General features: G+C 39.9%; 2 protein-coding genes across 4 annotated transcripts in view; one reads left to right on the top strand and one right to left on the bottom strand.

The window, feature by feature from the left end:
* Positions 1-4,626: 4,626 nt before the first annotated feature.
* LOC136257357 (putative defense protein 3) overlaps positions 4,627-20,689 on the top strand; it is a 112,164-nt gene continuing 96,101 nt past the window's right edge. Inside the window, exon 1 of one of the 3 annotated variants that reach the window (XM_066050527.1) lies at positions 4,627-4,781. In XM_066050527.1, the coding sequence (XP_065906599.1) occupies positions 4,764-4,781 (18 nt within the window). In that variant the 5' untranslated portion in view covers positions 4,627-4,763. The remainder of the gene's footprint in view (positions 4,782-20,689) is intronic. The other 2 variants (XM_066050526.1, XM_066050528.1) reach the window with 2 other exon arrangements.
* On the bottom strand, positions 13,781-15,186 carry LOC136258426 (uncharacterized). The gene is made up of 2 exons (XM_066051741.1): positions 15,116-15,186; positions 13,781-14,964 (listed from the first exon to the last, which is right to left on the bottom strand). Exon 2 carries the CDS (start codon positions 14,907-14,909, stop codon positions 13,917-13,919), a length of 993 nt encoding a protein of 330 aa, XP_065907813.1. The 5' UTR covers positions 14,910-14,964; positions 15,116-15,186; the 3' UTR covers positions 13,781-13,916.

Raw genomic sequence — 20,689 nt, 5'->3', positions numbered from 1 at the left:
CAGCTAAAACAAATCAACCTGCAGAGAGATCAGCTACAAATAAATCACTTTATAGACAGTTCAGCTACAAACAAATTACCTTGTAGAGAGATCAGCTGCAAATTAATCAACCTGCAGAGAGATCAGCTACACACAAATCAACTTGTAGAGAGATCAGCTACAAACAAATCACCCTGTAGAGAGAACAGCTAGAAACTAGATACAATGCAAGGAGTTCAGCTACAAGCAAAATCACCCTTTAGTGAGTTCAGCTACAAACAAATCAACCTGCAGTGAGATCACCCACAAAAACGCACTTGTACAGAGTTCAGTTACAAACAAATCACCCTGTAGAGAGATCAGGTAGAAGAATTCACCTTGTAGAGAGTTCAGCAACAAAGAAACCACCATGTAGAGAGTTCAGCTGCAAACAAATCACCCAGTAGAAAGATCAGCTAGAAGAAGTTACCTTGTAGAGAGTTCAGTTACAAAGAAACCATCATATAGAGAGTTCAGCTACAAAGAAATTACCCCGTAGAGAGTTCAGCTAGAAGAAGTCACCTTGTAAAGAGTTTAGCTACAAAGAAACCATCATGTACAGAGTTCAGCTACAAAGAAACCACCTGTACAGAATTCAACTACAAACAAATCACCCTGTATAGAGATCAGCTAGAAGAAGTTACCTTGTAGATAGTTCAGCTACAACAATTCACCCTGTAGAAAGATCAGCTAGAAGAAGTCACCTTGTAGAGTGTAAAGTTATAAAGAAACCATCATGTAGAGAGTTCAGCTGCAAACAAATCACTCTGTAGAGAGTTCAGCTACAAAGAAACCGCCATGTAGAGAGTTCAGCCTCATATAAACCACCTTGTAGAGAATTCAACTACAACAAATCACCCTGTAGAGAAGAAGTTACCTTGTAGAGTGTTCAGTTACAAAGAAACCACCATGTAGAGAGTTTAGCTGCAAACAAATCACCTGTAGAGAGTACAGCTAGAAACAAATCACCCCGTAGAGAGATCAGCTGGACGAAGTCACCTTGTAGAGAGTTCAGCTACAAAGAAACCATCATGTAGAGAGTTCAGCTGCAAACAAATCACCCTGCAGAGAGTTCAGCTACAAAAAAATCACCCTGTAGAGAGTTCAGCTAGACGAAGTCACCTTATAGAGAGTTCAGCTACAAAGAAACCATCATGTAGAGAGTTTGGCTACAAAGACACCACCATGTAGAGAGTTTAGCTGCAAACAAATCACCTGTAGAGAGTTCAGCTAGAAACAAAATACCCTGTAGAGAGACCAGCTAGAAGAGGTTACCTTGTAGAGAGTTCAGCTACAAAGAAACCATCCTGTATATAGTTCAGCTACATTTCAAGTCACCCAGTAGAGAGATCAGCTGCAAAAAAATCCTGTGGGGAATAATGGGCATGTAATAAATATATGTATATAATTTGTATAATTACTAATAAAATCAAAAATAATTGAAGTAATAAAATTCTTCTTTAAGTTCTTTTCTTCTTCCTGTGGTAAAGAAAAAAACACATGGGTTAAAAAAGCCCCAAAGCCAGCCATAGGCCGGCTTTGCAGTATACAAATACAAAAAGAAGTGATATCTAATCAAAAACAGCCAAGCTGTAAAAAAAGGTGCGGCCCCCAAAGAGGCCATGGTGAAAAAAGATGTGAAATCCAAGGTGGCGGCCAACAAATGGCTGTGATGGTAGGTTAATGGTTACATTTTAATAACGACAATTCAGGTGAATTTTGTGCCGCTTGGTCTTGGCACCAAATTCACCTGAATTGTTGTTATTAAAATGTAACCATTAACCTACCATCACAGCCATTTCTTGGCCGCCACCTTGGATTTCACATCTTTTTTCACCATGGCCTCTTTGGGGGCCGCACCTTTTTTTACAGCTTGGCTGTTTTTGATTAGATTTATAACTACATATACGTAGCTAAGTAGCTTGCTACACTGCTTCTCTGAATACTGTGACTGCTCTATTAGAGTTTCCAGATCCTGACTATTCTATTAGAGTATCTCGATCTTTTCTTGCAAACAGTGTCCCATAAAAGTGGGGGGGCCATGGCCCCCCTGGCCCCCCCCGTCTCCACCGCCTATGCTTACATCAGTAGTCATTGATATATCAGTTTTGTTGTCCAAAAGAAATTGAACAATATTTACATGTCCTTCATTACACGAATTGTGCAATGGTGTCCAGCCATCTTATAACAGTAACACATCTACTGTACACATTAGTCAAACAAGTACAAGTAAAAACTAGGAATTTTAAATTTAATAGAAACAAAAAGTAATAAAACAAGGAAGGCTGCCTACACCTGAAGATAATCACTACTTCAGTCAGTACCCACAGGGATTAAATGTCCACTAGCATATCCTCAAGTGTAGGCAACCTTGTTTCACTACTTTTTATTTCTTTGATCCCTAATCAAACTTAAAATTCCTAATTTTTACTAGTTATTTTTTGTAGCATTATGACTGGTGAACCTGTGCATATCGCATCAGAAGAAAGAATGGTGCTGGGCTTATTGTTTTTGTCTGAGCATGTGCCCCCAACCACCAATTACTGAAATAGCAAAGTGGCTTTTAATTTCAGCTATGTTCAGACCATTACACAGCATTACGAATGAAGAACATTACGAGAAGGACCTCATATATAGGGAAGCCATTACATGGTGCTGCTGTGAACCAACACCTTGTGCTGTCGTCAAAGATAAATGGGACACAAAGGATAAGTTGTCCATGAAGCATGCAATTGTACGTACTGCAGAGATCGAACAGAGAAAAGTCAAACTTGTAGCCTTACCCACTATAAAGTTACACTTGGCATCAGGCAGTCAGTCAGGCAGTCAGTCAATTAGGGAGTCAGTCAGTCAATTAGGGAGTCAGTCAGTCAGCCAGTAGAAAATTCCACTGAATAATTTTTAAACCATAGCAACCTATTAGAAGTGATTCAGTTCATACTAAAGACACTTGGAAATACTTAACCAATATTGCCAAGGCACCATGAAGGTGGTATTGTGAGGGTGGTTTTAGGGTGATAAAGAAAAGCCAAACCTTCATGATTCCTAATATGCAGTACTATCATACTGTATAATAACTTTATCAAAATGTACTGTATTACAGTGGAAGTTCTTTAGTTTTCCTAATCTCTGAGGATCACCCAGAGTTTGAAATTTTGCATCTTTAAAATTGTGTCTATAAAATCATGTTAATGTTGTATATACTACTTCTAAAGATTATACCTCATTGTGGCAAATTATGACTGCATGGTATTGGCCATTTCCATCTAAAATGTACTTGGCATCAGATCAGTAGTGAAAATGTGGTATCTGTGCATTTCCACTATTAGAATACCTCTGACTGCTCTATTACAGTATCCCAATTTTTATAAAGGTTCATTAATACATAGCTATACTTGTGTTCTCCCTTAATCCACTTTTGAGAAACCAATGTAAGTTTCCTATTACGCTGTAGCTATACTGCCCTGCTCCCATTTATTTGGTATAATTGTGCTGCCAAACTAAGATAGTCTGGTGCCCCTACTGTAAGCCTGTAAGTCACGATTTTAGAGGGTTTTCCCAGGAAACCCCCCAATATGCCCTTTTGGTTATGTTCTCATGATTTCCATTAAGCCTGTTTGGAATGGCATTCACAACTTCTTTGCAACTTGCTCCACATTTACTTCAAACCAACAATTGGACTGCTTAGCTGATATATGTGAGTAACGTAGGTTTGCTGTTATAATGAGACAGGGCAAGAAAAAGCATGTTCAACAGAAAACTTGACCCCACCCCGTTCAGAAGCCAATTCTAAAGCTCTCTTTAAACTTGGTGGTGCTTGATCCAATAAAGCATCCTTAGTAGAGGCCATCACAACAGACTTTGAACGTTGAACAGCAGATCTCAGTGATAACTGGGTGTTTCGAAAATCAGCTGAACAAATGCCTGTTTGGGACAAAAGAAGTGACTGTAAAGGTCCAGTAACCTCAGTGGAAGCATCATACTCAACAGATGACAACTGAACAGGATTAGTAATTCCCAAACCACCAAGTCTTGTAGGGAGGGTGAGCAATTGCCCAGTTACAGCAGGAATAATAATGTTACGGATACAAACTTCTAAAGGTTTGTAACAGCCTAGTAATAAAGAGCCATTTGCTGATGAAACCATGTGTAAATGCAGAATAGGCAGCATTAGCAGCATGTGGTTGGGACCTGGCAATAGCAGATAGAAGGGTCAGCTCCTCAATCCATAAATTTACTTTCTGAGTAACATAGTCAGCAATGTAGGAGGTAGTTCCAACTGCAGCCCCCAAGTAAGGTCCTATACCCTTAATGTTAACATTGATGCCATCAAACACTTGACATGCCAGCTCCAAATACTGTGGCTTCACCACCGACCACGTCTTCTTCAACCATTAGCTTCAATGTCAAGCCCTTGCGCTATCATCATGGTTGGCTGTTTTGTATTGAAGGGTCCTACCAGAAAGAGGCTGAAAGTGGGGTTCAATGACAATATTGTCACAGACCAGTTCTTTCGCGTTTTGGACGCCAGAACACGTGGGAGAGTGATCACATGCACCACACGACACACAAACGGAGGCGGAACTACAGTAGGTCTTTGTTGTGATATGGCTAATCAGCACGGCTAGACCACATCCTTGGTGGCGTGAAGTATTCGGTGAAACGAGAAAGCCTCTTCTGGTCTGAGACTGAATTGACTTGCATCTAACTACTGGACCAGTTTGCTCACAACAGTACTCGGAGACATGACGGTACATAGCAAGGTACATCATGTACACAATGTGCAGTGGAATAATCATAGTAGCTAACTAATTTAATACACAAGTACACGAAAAAATTAAGAATTTTCAACTAGAGTAGGGACCATAGCACATCGATAAAAAGTACTGAAACAAGCTGGAGTAGTCCATGATATTAAATCACCGTAAAACAATAAGAAGTGTTATATCCCTACATGCTCAAGATGCCATAACGGAAATGCACAGTGGGGATATCATATGAACACTTCTTATAGTTTTACGGTGATTTAATATCATGGATAGGGTCCGCAATCCGAAAAATCAACTTTTACAAATCGACCCCCCTACCATTGTGGGATGTTCATTGTAGTGCCTCATTACTAGATCCACCATGAAACCGGAGGCACGATTGTTGTCATCACAGAAATATTGATTTTAGTATTTCGTGAGATGCAAAAAATATTTTTTAAATTTCGTGCTCCACACAAAGAACAGGATAAAACTTGCTGCTTAGCTAGATATTATCTAGAGTTAATGTAGTTAAAAAGTACGCACAGTAATAAGCAAATGATTCACTGGGTTCCCGGCACAGGGTTGCTTTCTCTAGAAAATGAAACACGAATTTTCAATTCAAACTGCCCTACCAGCCAAGAAAAGCCAACTCTTTCTCATAGTGATGTGATAAGGTTGGATGCATAGTCTGTCTATGCTGTTAGTCTGGAAAGGATCTGAGACTTCTCACCATCTGGGTGAAGAACGTCAAAATTTTTGTGCGTCATTTCAAGGGATTCTCTCAATCGTACCAAAGTGCTTTCCAGTACTTCTGATGCCACACTGGCCACTTAATTTTGTTTAGAATGATGATAAATGATGGTTCAAAATGTTTGGTAGTAGTTGGTGTTTCTGTGATTTCATATGATGCAGTATACCAGCAGCTCACCAGGAGCTCCACCCAGCTCAAATCAAAAATGAAACATTTTGTGCTTTTTTCGGTATTTTTTGGGATGTTTTGCAGCATAATGGTGATGTAGGGTGATTTAGTGAAGATTTGAAGCTGCCGTGGAGTGTGAGAGGTGAAGTCAAATTTGGATGACTTTGCTGCCTCCCTTGATGCATAGCTTAGAGCGAGGCTTGGAAGTTGTGGACGAAATAATCATGGACAACCGCTGCTATCAAACATTCAGTGACATCTTTTGCCATAGTTTTAGTCAATAATTGATGATTGTTGTGGCTGCAGAGGTGCTGGAAATGGCTAGAAAATGTGACACAATTCTTTGATGCTGCAGAAAAATTTGACGCTCGTCACCCAGATGGTGAGAAGTCTCAGATCTTTTCCAAACTAACAGCATAGACAGACTATGCACCCAACCGTATCGAAACACTATGAGGAAGAGTTGGCTTCTCTTGCCCTGGGTGGTAGGGCAGTTTGAATTCGAAACTGTATTTCTTTGTCTGTTTTTTCAAAGAAAGCAACCCTGTGCCGGGGAACCCAGGAAATCAATCACTTGGTTCTGTGCGTACTTTTCAACTACAACAACTCTGGATATAATCTGGCTAAGTAGCAAGTTTCATCCAGTCTTTTTTGTGGAGCACGAAATTTAAAAAATTAATTTTGCATCTTGCGAGATACTGAAAACAATATTTCTGTGAAGACACCACATTCCCAGAGCAGAATCCAGAATGTGGCTTCCTACAGGAGTACATGGACACCAAGATACCAGTTTTACCAGATGGCTTATAGTCTTAAATTCCCATGGAAGAAGGCTCATCCACCACTACCATCCAACTATGGTGTTTACACAAGACAAACCTGATCAATGGCCTATCGGTTGGCAAAACACCAAACTAATTGAGATATATGATGGTATTATCAGAGAACAGGAGGCAAGAGGATTCACTGAGAAGGTGAATTATGATGACAATCTCTTGACTCCCCCAGTTTGAATGACTGCAGTCCTCCACTCTTCAATGACCTCTGTGGCATGCTTATTCACTTTCGGTAGCACAACGTTGCCTTTTCATCTGATAAAGACAAGGCATTTCTGCATGTTAACCTAGATGTTGAGGACAGAGGCTTTACTTGTTTTCTGTGGCTCTCTGATCCATCTGATATAAGTTTTAAGGTTGTGTTGATTGGAATCATGTACTCACCATTTATGCATTATGCTGCTCTCATGCTGCTCTCTCCCACCATCTGACACAGAAGTATCTCAAGACCTTCTCCATAACCTCTATGTAGATAATATGGTTTTGGATTGCCATACTGAGACAGGATGTGTGGTACTTTGTATCTTCAAGATCACTATTGGGTGGTGCCAGATATAATTTATGCTCCTGGGCTTCTAACTGTGCCCAGTTTAGAACTACAACTATTGAACACAGTATTGCTGGAGCTAGCAATCCAAGTCAAGGTACTTGGCCTATGGTGGGATACACAATCTGATCTGATGCGTATCCAGTCCATCACTAAAACCAGATGTTTCCCACATTTCTGCTGCCACTACCAAGAGCTGAAGTGGGCTTCTATCATCTTTGACCCTTTAGGGCTCATTTCCCCAGTGATAATCACTACTAAGTTGTTTCTACAGAACTGTATTGGGACACTTAGTTGAATGAAGACCTTTGTACAACATGGAGTCCCATTTCCTGTGATGTAGTCAGAGCTACAGAATTATCATTTCCTCATCGGTGTGCATCACTGCCATCCACCTCAGAGACAATACTAGATGTTTTTTTGCAGATGCCAAGTCCTTAGGCATATGGAGTTATTGTGTACATGTTACAAGGAACACAAGTTGCTATTGTGATATCAAAATCTATATAGAGCAGCCCCACCTAAGCCACTCTCACTTCCCATATTATAGAACTGATGGCAGCTGTTGTTGCTTTATGTCTGTGCTCATTTTTTGTATCATAACTTGAAATCACTGTACCAGTTTGCCTGTGGTCAGATAGCCAGATAGTACTTTCATGGATATTAAGCAACAAGAATTTGTTAGTAACTGAGTAGCTGAAATTTGATCTGTTTCAACAAGGTGGAGATACTTCCCTTTGGCTGATAATCTGCTGACCTACTGACCAGGGGCATAATGTTTGATCAACTGGGTACTTCAGACAAGTGGAATCATGGTCCAGTATAGTTAACACCACCATCACAATGGCCCACGTGGCAGTGCCTAGAAGTTCTCTACATCCAAGCAGCAGCAGTAGCAGTAGCAGATGAACTAGGTGAAGTATGTGTGAAGTTGCTACTTCTGACTCCACACCTGCTGTTGAGTCTGGTATCCACAATATCTCAAGTTCAGCAACTTAAGCAAGTTAATTGCAGTAACTGCCTATATATATATATATATATGTCTGTTGATTTATCCACTTTTGGTGGTGGCGTAGGAGCTAAATACACCCTTTCTTCTACAGAATTGTCAGAAACCCTTGCCCCCAAAGGTTCCCAAATGAAAGTTCATACCCAAATGTGACCCAAACTGGGAAAACCGGTCTATCACCTATTTAAATGTATCGAGAATTGCCAGTTTTAAGTATTTAGTGTGTTGTAGCTCGCCAATGGTAAAGCTATGTGTACCAAATTTTTACACGTTTTACAACAATTCCTTATCTTCCAGAGCATCCACTGTGCAAGTAGCCAACAGCTAAGTTTCCCACCATTTCAGATAGTTTTTAAACTGAGGTTGACTGTATCAGGCAAGCTCCAAAAGTGGAGAGAGTGGAAGGAGGGAAAGAGGCTGTTGAAAAAATTGAAAATGAAGGTGTAGGGATGAACTGGCCAAGTTATGGGCCATTCAGGTATCAAAACTAGTTTAAATGAAAGGAAATTCACAGACGTTTTTATTCTACACCACGGAGCTGCACAGCTACATCCCCAGGCTGACCAGAACCTCATTAATGCCCCACACCTCATGTATGGACCACCACTGGGCTTGGGAAAAGCAGCCAGCAAAACCAGACCACTCATGTCTAACTGATTTTGATTGCATGTAGCTTTGTGTTCTTGGTGATAAATCGAATCTGCTGACATGGGCGATAAGACCGGTTTTCCCAGATCCAGTCACAAATGTGCACCTTGGTTTGGTGGTTTCTGGGAATGCTTAGGACGACTAACTAAGACCACACTGAAGAAAACATTGGGATGAACGCATATTGCACTATATTAGAGGATCTCCAGACCATCATTGTAGAAATTAAAGCATTTATCAATGACAGGCCACTGAATTACACATCATCTGATCTTGAGCCAATTTCTCCATCACATTTGCTCCATGGAAGAATTGTCACTCTGCCACATTCAATGGTACAAAATGATGAAATTCATGACCCTGATTGTGGCAGTGATTCAGCACGAGCTATGAGACAAGCCCTCGTGAGTAGACAGTTTGGGAAATGTTGGAAGGACAAGTATCTTACAGCACTGAGGGAAACCCATAGGAAAACTGGCAGTAATGATCAACACATGAAGATAGGAATGTTGTTTTATCCATGATGATACAAAGTGAGTCAGTTGGTAGCTTGCTGTAATCGAGTCAGTAAAAAAGGGAGCAGATGACATGATATGTTCAGCCAACATTCGCATGACTACCAGGAAGACAAACACATTCCAACGCCCGGCCATATCCACTTGAAGTGTCAACAACTGTGGTGACAGCAAAGCGATCTACCATGGAGATGTCGAAGAAAAGTGACATACCTGTACCCCTAAGAGACCAATGAGGGAAGTAGCTAAGAGAGGACAAATGCAGGTCAAGGAGTGGATAACATCCCTGATAGACAGTGACTGCCTGTCTCAATAGTATATCCGTTGTAACTATATTCAGTTATTGTGCATTTAATCTTCGATCAGTAGTGTGAACATGTGTAGTTCTCATCTGGTAGATGTTACAGTATACCCCCACGCACCAGCGACATTTAAAGTTTGATGCTGTAACTATGATAACTCTTTCTACACGTAAACACCACTATAGTGACAATTTTATCACATTTGACTAGATTTGTGGTTGAACATGTTTAAAGCAGCTGTATGGCTATTCTCCTCATTTTCCATACCAACATAATGTTTTGTTATTATTTACATGTGGGCAGGTGGACTATTCCATGATTCTTGGCAGTTGGTAACTTCAATGAGTAGCAGCTTTTTAAATTACCACATGACAGGGCACAAGCATAATAAGTTAGTGCAGTTAATATAAACATCTTAGGCCTTTATAAGGCCTTCTGGTATACAGGCTCTGCCTTTACCAGGTACTTTAATCATAATAAGTTTTTATTAAAACATGTTTATGACTTAGTGTTCCGTTGAAATGTTTAGCTACACAAGGATCACTTTTATTGAGCTTGTGTAGCTAGCTGTTATGCTATAATAAACTGAAATATTTGAAGAATGAATACAGAAATAATAGAGCAGTATAGTGTTGATGGTAGTGATAGTAAACAGATGTAAGTGGTGGATAGAAACAGAAAATATGTTTGGTGTGACATGTAGCTAGTTAATTATACATTACAGTAGTACTGTAGCTATAGGATTTCTGTACATAATATCACACAAAAACCGGCCTCGTTTTTATTTCACACCAACTTGGTAGTTTTGGTTAGGCATGATTAAGGCCAAAAATGTCTTCAGAGTGACCCCCATAAACTCTTCTAACAACTAAGTTTCTATGAAATTTTTATTACAAAATCTGAAATTTCTGATAGCTGATTGACTGCCTGATGCCTCTAAGCTCTAGCAAAGCATAACTGAACTATGGCTAATGCTACAGGCTTGATTTCTTCACTGTTCAACTTTGCTTTGACCCAAGGTATGCCTTTTCACCAAACACAGCTCTGCGTGCATCATGGACTTACCTTTGTTGTTTCATTTATTTCTCCACTACCATGTTGATGGCTGCAGTGCTGGCTACTAATGGCAATTGACCATAATTCTGCAGTAGTAACTGGCTATGGCAATGCAATCTTAAGCTCTTAGTAAGCATTTAATTGGCGTTGTGATGCAAGTTACAGAATGCAACTGAATATTCTGTTCCAGTACTGAGATATGACCTGTAATGTGACAGGATGTAGTATGTAGCCACATAGAGCAAGCAAAATGGCTGTTGTCTTCTCACAAGCAAAGTACTTGGATGGAGAAATTTGGATAATTCAGGTGCATGGCATTCGCAAAATTTGCCGGTGCCAAACTCTCCCTCTATACAGTATTATGCAGCAACTTACTGAATATGTAGCTGTACCAAAACACCACAAGTGTATTATACTAGTTAGTTGATTTTACACAATGTTGACCAGGTAGCATGACAATCTATGAAACATTTAAAGGGACAAAATACATTACAGCCAGCAAACCAGTATACTGTCAATGTGGGATGGATTGTAACTCTGCTGTACTCTTACCATGCACACTTTTTTTGTTGTTGCCATTGTTTGATTAAGTGGGTACTGTATGTGGGAATGAACGTAATATACTGTAATGTACATAGTGTGGGTGTTTAACTATACATGTGGTGTATAAGACAAACAGGATGCTCTTGCATGTTATCTATGGTTGTCTTGTAATCACATGTTAGACTAATGCTGTAATGCATGCCCACAGCGTGGCTGGGATATAGGATAATACACCATATTTACATGCTGAAAGTCTTATTTCCATGAGAGTTTTGTAGTGATATTTTGTCTTTGCACAGTTCACTGTGAAATCATTCAAAGGTTCAAATGTGCACAAGCATAATAGTTAACAGAATTCAACAGCCAATATGGGCATTTAGGTAAAACACCTGCACTTTCACACCCTGGGCTAACCTCAAAATGGATAAACAGAGGAATTAAGGGATTTTCTAAATAATCTCCCCACTGAGACTGCACTTATTACTCCATCCTCTCTGGATTGAGACAATCCAACCATGTTTCATTATATGATTCCATTACCCACCCTCACAAATACAACTGTACAACAGGGGAGGGAGTCTGGGTAGGAACAAGCTCTCCAAGTTTTTTCACACTTCACTGCGTGCCTTCTGATAACACATGCACAACAAATTGTTTTCCTATTAACGAGATGCAGCCACTTTTTGGTAACACATGTGCAACAACCATATTCCAATTAAGGATCCCCCTGTCAACGTGTGGCCACCCCTGTTTTCTTCATGACTGTTGCAGACACTGGTGGACTTCCTAACTGTAGTTACTGCCTCCATGCACTACCCGCTTTTACCAGAGGTCAGTATGTAAGAATATGTCAACACACACTCCTTTGTGTTCCATTGCTATATTAACTTTTTTTAACTGGTTAAACTTCATTTAAAATAATTATTATCTCATCTAATTTGAAAACCACCATATTTTTGTTACAGATAGCTTCAATTTACAACACAAACTCCTACTACCCATGGCTAAGACAGGTGTTTAATTTGTGGTATAAAGTGGTGCCCACAGCCAACGACAGCATGCACCTGGTTTCCTGAAATTGTTTTGGGAAAATTGTGTGTCTGTCCACACACCCACATAAGAAGGAGCTCATAAGTACCACATGTATCTGAGCTCCTGAAGTGAGAAATAAGCTTTAAGCTACAGAAAACTAACCTTTATTCGATGAATAAAGGCTGCAGTATATAAAAAAACTTGCAAGATTTAACAAGCCTGTGCAAGATCTTGCAAGGTCACATTTAATCTTGCAAGGTCACATTTAATCTTGCAAGATTGGGCAAGAATCTTGAAAGTGCAAGAATTGGCAACATTTGTGTAAGAATTTGATGCAAGATTAGCAAGATTCTTGCAAGTTTTTTTTTACCTGGGTGTACTGTGTTAAAGGCTATAGCTTTCTATTTTTTGTCATGTTTACTTAAAACTCATCACTGAAACTGCTTGGTGGGGGGTGTAACAGGCTTTTAATGACAATGTAGCAAGTCTTGTAAGCTACCAGGAATAGTGTATTATTGAGAGCATATCCAGTTTGTATCATATGGAAACAATTTTGCGACATCAGTAAATGTTCTATTAGAGTATGTAAATACAGTTTTCATGGATTTCATAACACCTTCAGAATGTTTGTGTGTATAGACACTTACACCCTGTTCACACTACAATAAACAACCGTGCTAGCGCGGTTCATCCCGGTTTGGTTCAGTTCACGTTGACAGTGTAAACAGGAAGCGAACCATGCTACTACAACCATGCTCAGTGCACCAAGAACTGCCGTGCCAGCTCGGTTCAGTTATAAATATCCGGATCATGATTTGTTTTACTGAGTAGAAACAAAATGGCGTCGTCGTCGTCTGTGTGGAAAGACGAAGAGGTGTACAAGCTTATTGAGCTTTGGGGAGATGACGTTATTCAAAGCCAATTAGAAGGATGTAAACATAACAGAGAAGTGTATGAGAAGATCTCCAAATCCATGAAAGAAGCTGGTTTCAACAAAACCAGTGACCAATGTCGAGATAAAGCTAAAAAGCTAAAGGTAGATTATCGTAAGACGAAAGATAAGAACAAACAGACAGGTAACAAAAGAAAAACATGTAAATAATTATGGAGAAGCATTAGCAGAAGTGCTGGCTCATAGACCGGCTACAAAACCACCGTTAGTTATTGACACATCATGTGAAGGTATATACGACACTGATGGTGAAGGTACTACTGGCAATGGCTGTAACGGTAGACCTGTAGATGTGCCAGTAGATGGCACTGAAACAAGTGATGATACAGCATCTATTGCTGCCACGGATGTGTCAAGTGTTCCAGCAGATGAGTCAAGTGAAGGAAAAGCTAAAGTAGAAATCAAAACAGCAAAGAAGGTTCCAAAAAAACGTGGAAGAGAGGACAGATTGCGAACCATCATGGGTGGAATCGTTACCCAGATTATCGACTCTCAGTTGCAAAGTGATGAGCGTTACTTGGAATTAGAAGAGAAGCGGATGCGACTTGAGCAGGAAAATAAAAAGAGAGAAGAAAGAATGAGAAAGGATGAAATGGATTTTCAGTTACGTATGATGTCCATGTTGGTCCAGTCTCAGAGTTCTGGTTATCCTTTTCCTACACCATACAATGGATCATTCTATGGACATGACAGTCATGATCAGTAGTACTGAACTTGGGTACGTTTTGATTTGTGTTATTGATTTAACATGTATGTGTTTCATTACATAATAACAATCTCTATACATGCTATTCAGGTACTGGGTTGTTTTGACAATAATTAATTAATGCCTGTCTGATATTATCTGTGCTTGAAGCAGTTGACGGCCGATCCTCTATGTCTGCCTCATCATTTGTCATTACACCTTGAAGCCAATCTTCATCAATATCACTTCCATGTATCTCACATATGTTGTGCAGAACACAACAAGCAGCTATGACTTCAGAAATGTTTTCTGGCCACATTTCATTTGCTTTCAACAGACGGCGCCATCGAGCTTTTAATCGACCAAATGCTATCTCTGAAACTATCCTGGCTCTTGACAGTCGATAATTGAAACATTTCTGATCTGCAGATAACGCTGAATGATAAGGATATGGTTTTAACAACCATGGAAGCAATGGATAGCCAGCATCCCCAACTAAAAACACTGGTACATCTACTCCATTGATAGATCGTAGGTGTCCTTGCAATAAAGTCCCATTATAAACCTTATGATAAAGTTCTGAGTTACAAAACACACGTGCATCATGCACACTTCCAGGCCATCCTACATTAATGTCTCGGAATAGGTAGTCACTGTCTACAACAGCCTGAATCAGGATGGAGTACCACCCCTTTCGATTGTAGTAGTCCGTATGGTTTAATTTTGGAGCCTGAATTGGAATGTGACTCCCATCAATTTCCCCAGCACACAGTGGAAAATTACACTTATCTTCAAATCCTTGAATGACATTTTGTAAATGACTACCAATTGGAAAACTTATGTACTTCTTCAATAGTACCTTTATTATTGCACGTACTGTTTCATGTATTATACAACACACAGTACTACGTCCAATCCCAAACAAATGAGAAATTGTTCGGTACTCAGATGGAGTAGCTAAAAACCACCGCGTTACTGCTACCCTCTTCCTTACTGTAATGGATTTACGCATTGCTGTGTCTGAGTGTTGTATTTCTGGATGCAGCTGTTCACAGATGTACAAGAATGTTGATTTATTCATTCTGAAATTCTGCATAAAATCTTGTTCATTAAATGTCTTTAGCACCACAAAATCCCACCAATATTGAGATCTGCACAAAAAAAATCAAACACAAAGTTAACAGCAGATCTGTACACTATACATCTTTACAATTATAATAAAGTAAATGCATCACATACGGTGTATGGTGGTGGCAAGTGTGTCTAGCTAGTTGTCATAATAATATTACAGCAATTAACAACCTTGGACGGACCCAAGATAGTTTTGGGGAAGGTAGAGTAGCTAAAAACAATAAATTAGACACTAGAATAAGCAGCTGTGCACGCTGTGAACTCTTACGCCGTCGATACTCCCGTAACGATCGATTTATCCGCTGGTGTTTCCTTTTCTTCATCTGCAGGCTTTGATTCAACTGATAAAAATGAAACCTCGCTATGTTATTCATTATTAATACGAGCTCTGTAAAAACAGTGACAAGAGGCTGCACGTGACATAAGGTTGTTACGCACGTGACACAATATTGCTGTCATGGTTCAGTTGATATGGATTTTCGTGTGTGAACGCGGACGATTATTGGAGCGGTTTGATTTTCTTCCAACATAGATCGGTTCGGTTGTTGTCGTGTGAACAGGGTGTTAGTAGAGTGCTATATACATCATATGGACCAATGAATTTGCTTTAATAATGAATAACATTTAAGAAACTAAATATGTCATACCTGTCTCATTGAGTGGTATGAATATACTTCACAGTTGTAAGGATTTCATTACCTGAATAAGTAACTAGCCGACCACTAATAACTATCACAATCACCACGTGGCAGGATTTCATTTCTAGAAAAATAACAATGTTATAATGAAGATGAGAAACTGATAATTTTATGTGTGGACTAAGTGAAGCTATATTATTTTGTTGCCTTGCATACAAGTATATCTAAAATATGGCGCCGGTGGCTTGTACAACTGTAAAACATTTAGTGTGCTGTCAGCACAAACTCTGTTCATCGTTATTACGTAAATACTATCCCACTAAGGATGCACAATTTTCAAACTTAATATAAATGTCTGTTACAGCATTATTCCATAAAGACAGTTACAGTATCATACAGTATAGCAGGTAATACTTTTGTGTCTTGGAGGAGAAATTCTTCTAAATGAACTCTAAATCAGGTTGTTCTTTGAAAATTAAATAAAATTTACCATAATATGTCCAGTATTAAAGGCATTTTAGTCCCAGTATTAGTGGTTGCAGCAGCTAAACAGTAGTGAGTTAGTAGTCAGTAAACAGCTTATCCAGAGTGGTGATTGTTGCATTGAAGTAATCTGTGGAAATACTGTATAGTCAAACTGGCTGCTGACAAGACTTTTACAGTTTTCTCTCCGGTGCATGCATAAGGAGCACATCAGAAGGTCAGTTTCTGGCAAGCATGCATGTATCCTTGTAGTTTCAGCTGACTTGAATTTGCATTTGTTACCTAAACTTTGAAACTCAAATTTTATACCTGTACCACCTCTGCAAAATAAAAAAAAAAACAGAAACAAATCTGTTAAAAGTTTAACCCATGATAGTTATCTCTGTGCCTAAATCAATTGTGAGTGAGGTTGAAAACAATAATATAAACAGGAAATAAAGGAGCAATGAGTCTGAGAATCTTGAAGAAGCCATTAACAATTTTAATCTCAGTGAAATCTTGTTAGGAAATGTAATTACAGGTGTCTATGCTAATAGGTGTGTGTGGGAGAACTGTACTGCTGTAAAAGGAGTAAGCAAGGAGCTGAGGAATAATTAACAAAATACAACAACTTCAAATGCATCACAACCAGGCAGGTTGTAATAGTGATGTTATTGTCATAAAATGAAGTGCTTCAAAATAATGTATCATCTTTGTACAACAATTTTACACAGATCAGGGGTTATTCTAAGGCAGCTGACCTGGTTTATGATCCTTGTATATATATATGTACAAGGAGAGATAAACAAACATTTTATATATGGCACACATGTTATGAATATTGAGCATATACATACAATAGATCTTCCCATGTTTGCACCTGTTCATGGGCCGGGATTATACCATGTAGGGTATGTGAAGTACAGTGTTGTGGTGTCATGTATGTATTATCACATGACTGTATAGTGTTATACTATTCATAGTCATAATGTTTATGTATAGACTGATGTCTATGGCTGCTCAGGATATGGCTATATATAACTGTCACATGTCAAATTTAACAGTTCTAGTTCTCCTACATACTGTATACCACAGATATAATAATCATACAATACAGTAGCACTGTTTAGTAGGGTTCCCCCTAAATTTCCCCTAAAATGAATCGTACATACCTGCTAAAAATGCTGCCTTTAAAACCATCATAGAAATGTTATGTGCGACAAGAACACAACTAGACAGTCTTAGTACATCTAGCATCTTACCTAGCACTAAAGCAAGAAAATACTTACAGATTGAATTTTTTTATGAATTACCAAAACCCCATTTTTGGTCAGCCTACAATGCCTGCCTGACCGCAGTCAAGGCAGAGACCAAACGGAGCAAAGCATGACCACCATTTCACACTACCATAACAAACTCTTGTGTGGCATGTGATTCCAATGAATGTCTGCCTTTTTGTCTTTCCTTTTATCTTCACTTATAAGCAAAGTTTGAGGTAGCAATTTGCTTTTGTAGTTAATTGAATACCCTATTACATTTTCATCATTTGTGATCAGTAACTTAATTGTAATTAGGAATAACTGTCCAAAAAGTAACTGTGTAGGAAAGCGGGGTTCAATGAATCCGTGACTACAAACACGCCATGTGGCCTACATGTCCGCCATCTTAATACGTTGCGTCATACACTACTACACACATGTGCAAAACAATATCCTAAGTACAAACAGTTACTACTAAAACAAGGCCTAAGTTACAATCAGCTTATACAATGTACTGTTACTGTTCAATTCTCTACATGCTCTGGGGGGCGGCGTAAACCTCTTGTCCACTCTGATATCTGGGATCTAGCCCTTTCAGCAGCCTTTCTCTTGGGACGTTCTTTGCTGGAGGCGGGTACACTGTTGCTATCTTTCGGGACTTTCTCTACTTGCATACTTGGAGTTGTAGATACTTCTAGTGGGTAGAGTCTAGATATGGGTCTTGATGTGGCAAAATTGTCAGTCCGTACGTTTGCTGCTCTGACAAGTCCATCGTTTCCAGGAAGAAGTTCTTCTATGACTGCTAGTTCCATTTCAGTCAAGGTTTGTCATCGTGTATCAAAACGACATCTCCTTTCTTGATCAACTGCTTGTTGTGTCCAGATGCCTTATGGAATTCCCTCAGGGAGATGAGGTACTCTCTTTTCCACCTTGATTGGAAATGATCGAGAATCTTAGAAATGTCTGTCAACCTGTTTCCTCATGGCTGGAGCACCCATGTAATCTGGATCATCTACATTCTCCTCGTGCTCATGGGGTAAGGACGTAATTCTTCTGCCACATAACAGATGGGCAGGGGTAAGCGGCTCCACATCTCTGACATCTGTTGAAACATACATCAAGGGGTGGTCATTTAACACAGCTTCAATCTCCACTACTATGGTTTGGAGGACTGGTAAAGTGACGAATGCTCTTCCTAGCACCTTTCTAAGTGATTGCTTGGTAAGTCCCATCAGTCTCTCCCAAAAGCCCCCGTACCAAGGAGCTTGTTTGGGATGAACTTCCAGGTGACTCCATGATGTTCAAGAGCTGTCTTCAGAGGTGTAGATTGGAATAATCTGGTCAATTCTTCTGCAGCAGTCAAATAGGTTGAGGCATTATCTGAGATCACGGTTCTTGGGGTTGATCTGCGACTGGTGAACTTACGAAAGGCCAACATAAAGCTCTCAAGGGTTAGATCCAGGACTACCTCAAGGTGCACTGCACGTGTAGTAGCGCAGGTGAATAGACATATGTATACCTTTCGTTCAGTTCCATCTTCCCTAACGTAGAGTGCACCAGTAAAGTCAACACCCGTGACTTCAAAGGAGATAGGCTGTTCAATGCGAAGCTTGGGTAGTGGTGGAGGATCTGGTACTCTGTATGGTTTGCCAATCAATTTGATGCATACATCACACTTTCTCAGTACCTTCTTCACATACTGCCTTATCGTGGGAATCCAGTATGATTGACATAGTGCGGTAACTGTGCTGTTTACACCAGCATGGCAAAGCATAACGTGTGTGGCATAGACTAGCAACTTTGTATACTCATGATTTGCTGGAAGCAGGTACGGAAACTTGGCTAACTCACCTAAGGGAGCATTGTGAATCCTCCCGCCACACCTAATATAGCCATCACTGTCTAGAAATAAGCGAAGCTGTCTGACTAGTAGTAGTCTTTTACCATAAGGTTTGCTATTTCCTTGCTATAAGCTTGTGACTGGCAACACTGTATCCATACTAGTCTAGCTATAGAGAGTTCTTTTGCTGTAATTGGACCCAAAGTCTTGTTAGTGGGACATCGGAGGTTATTGCAGAAATGTAGGACATACGATGTGATACACAGGAGCTTGCAAAGCCGACTGTACCGAGACACATCAATAATGCAGTGAAGCCCATAGCTTGGAGGCTGTCCATTGTCACTAGTGGAGTTGATATCTGATATTGCATCTGTAGCCTCTTCTGTCTGGATAGAAAGTACATTAGTGGGAGACCAGGTTGGCCACTGAGTTTCTGATGGTAGCCATGAAGGTCCGCATCGCCAGAGCCGTGATGTACGTAGTTGTTGTGTGGACAACCCTCTTGTTAGTAGATCGGCTGGGTTGTCTGCAGTTGGGACGTAAGTCCAGTGTTCCACAGGAAGTGAGTCTCTAATTTCTTGAACACGATTGGCAATAAATGGCTTGGATTGTGTGGATAACTTCAGGTGATGGATCCAGTGTAATACAATTTGGCTATCAGACCAAAGGAATGTGGAAAAACTAGAAAACTTGGATATCACTGAGGTTATCACGAAGTTCGCAAGTCTCACACCAGTGACTGCAGCCATAAGTTCCAGTCTAGGAAGGGTAATTGACTTGGTGGGGGTGACTCTGGATCTGGACATCACCAGTGCAATGGAATTGTGTTGTCGTAAATAAACTACTGCTCCATATGCTCTGAGGCTTGCATCGACAAAGATATGTAGTTGTGTTGTTGGTGATAGGAGTTGGTCGTGAAGCACAAAATAGAGCCTTGGATAGGTAATAGTGGTTGCTTCCTTGATATCTTCTGCTATGGTAGACCACTCATTGGTTAGTTCTTGATCCAGTGGCTCATCCCAATCAATCTTCTGTTTCCACATAGTTTGTACCAAGATCTTAGCCTTAACTGTGACGGGTGCTAACAAGCCTAGGGGATCGTAGATTTGTGCTGAGTCACGCAGTATCTCCCTCTTTGTAACAAGTAAGGTTGAGGTAAGAGATAGGAAATTCCTTGGTGTGAATGATATTGTATCCATCAGGGTGTCCCATCTTAAGCCTAGCACGTTAACATTTGTGTTGGGATCATTAGTGTTGTCTTGTGTAATGATTGAACGGAGAGAGCAACTGTTTGATGACCATAAACGTAGGTTAAATCTTGCTCTGCCCATTATGTTCCTGGCTTGCTTGTAGTAATCTATCACTTCAGCCTCTGAACTACACCCAGAAATTAGGTTGTCAACATACAAGTTAGCTTTCATGTCACTAGCCACTGGAGAGGAAAACTTGCTGAGATGTAGATCGAGGGTGGCATTGAGCATAAAGGGCGAGCTTGTGGTTCCGAAGGGAACAACCTTAAAACGGTATGTTGCCAGTTCACCTGCTG

The sequence above is a fragment of the Dysidea avara genome, chromosome 6 (assembly GCF_963678975.1).
Source record: "Dysidea avara chromosome 6, odDysAvar1.4, whole genome shotgun sequence".
NCBI classification, from domain to species: Eukaryota; Metazoa; Porifera; class Demospongiae; order Dictyoceratida; family Dysideidae; genus Dysidea; species Dysidea avara.
This window is presented reverse-complemented; position numbering and strand designations above follow the sequence as displayed.

Coding starts and splice junctions, on each gene's coding strand:
- LOC136258426 (XM_066051741.1), bottom strand. CDS start 14,909: ATGCAGAATTTCAGAATGAATAAATCAACATTCTTGTACATCTGTGAA.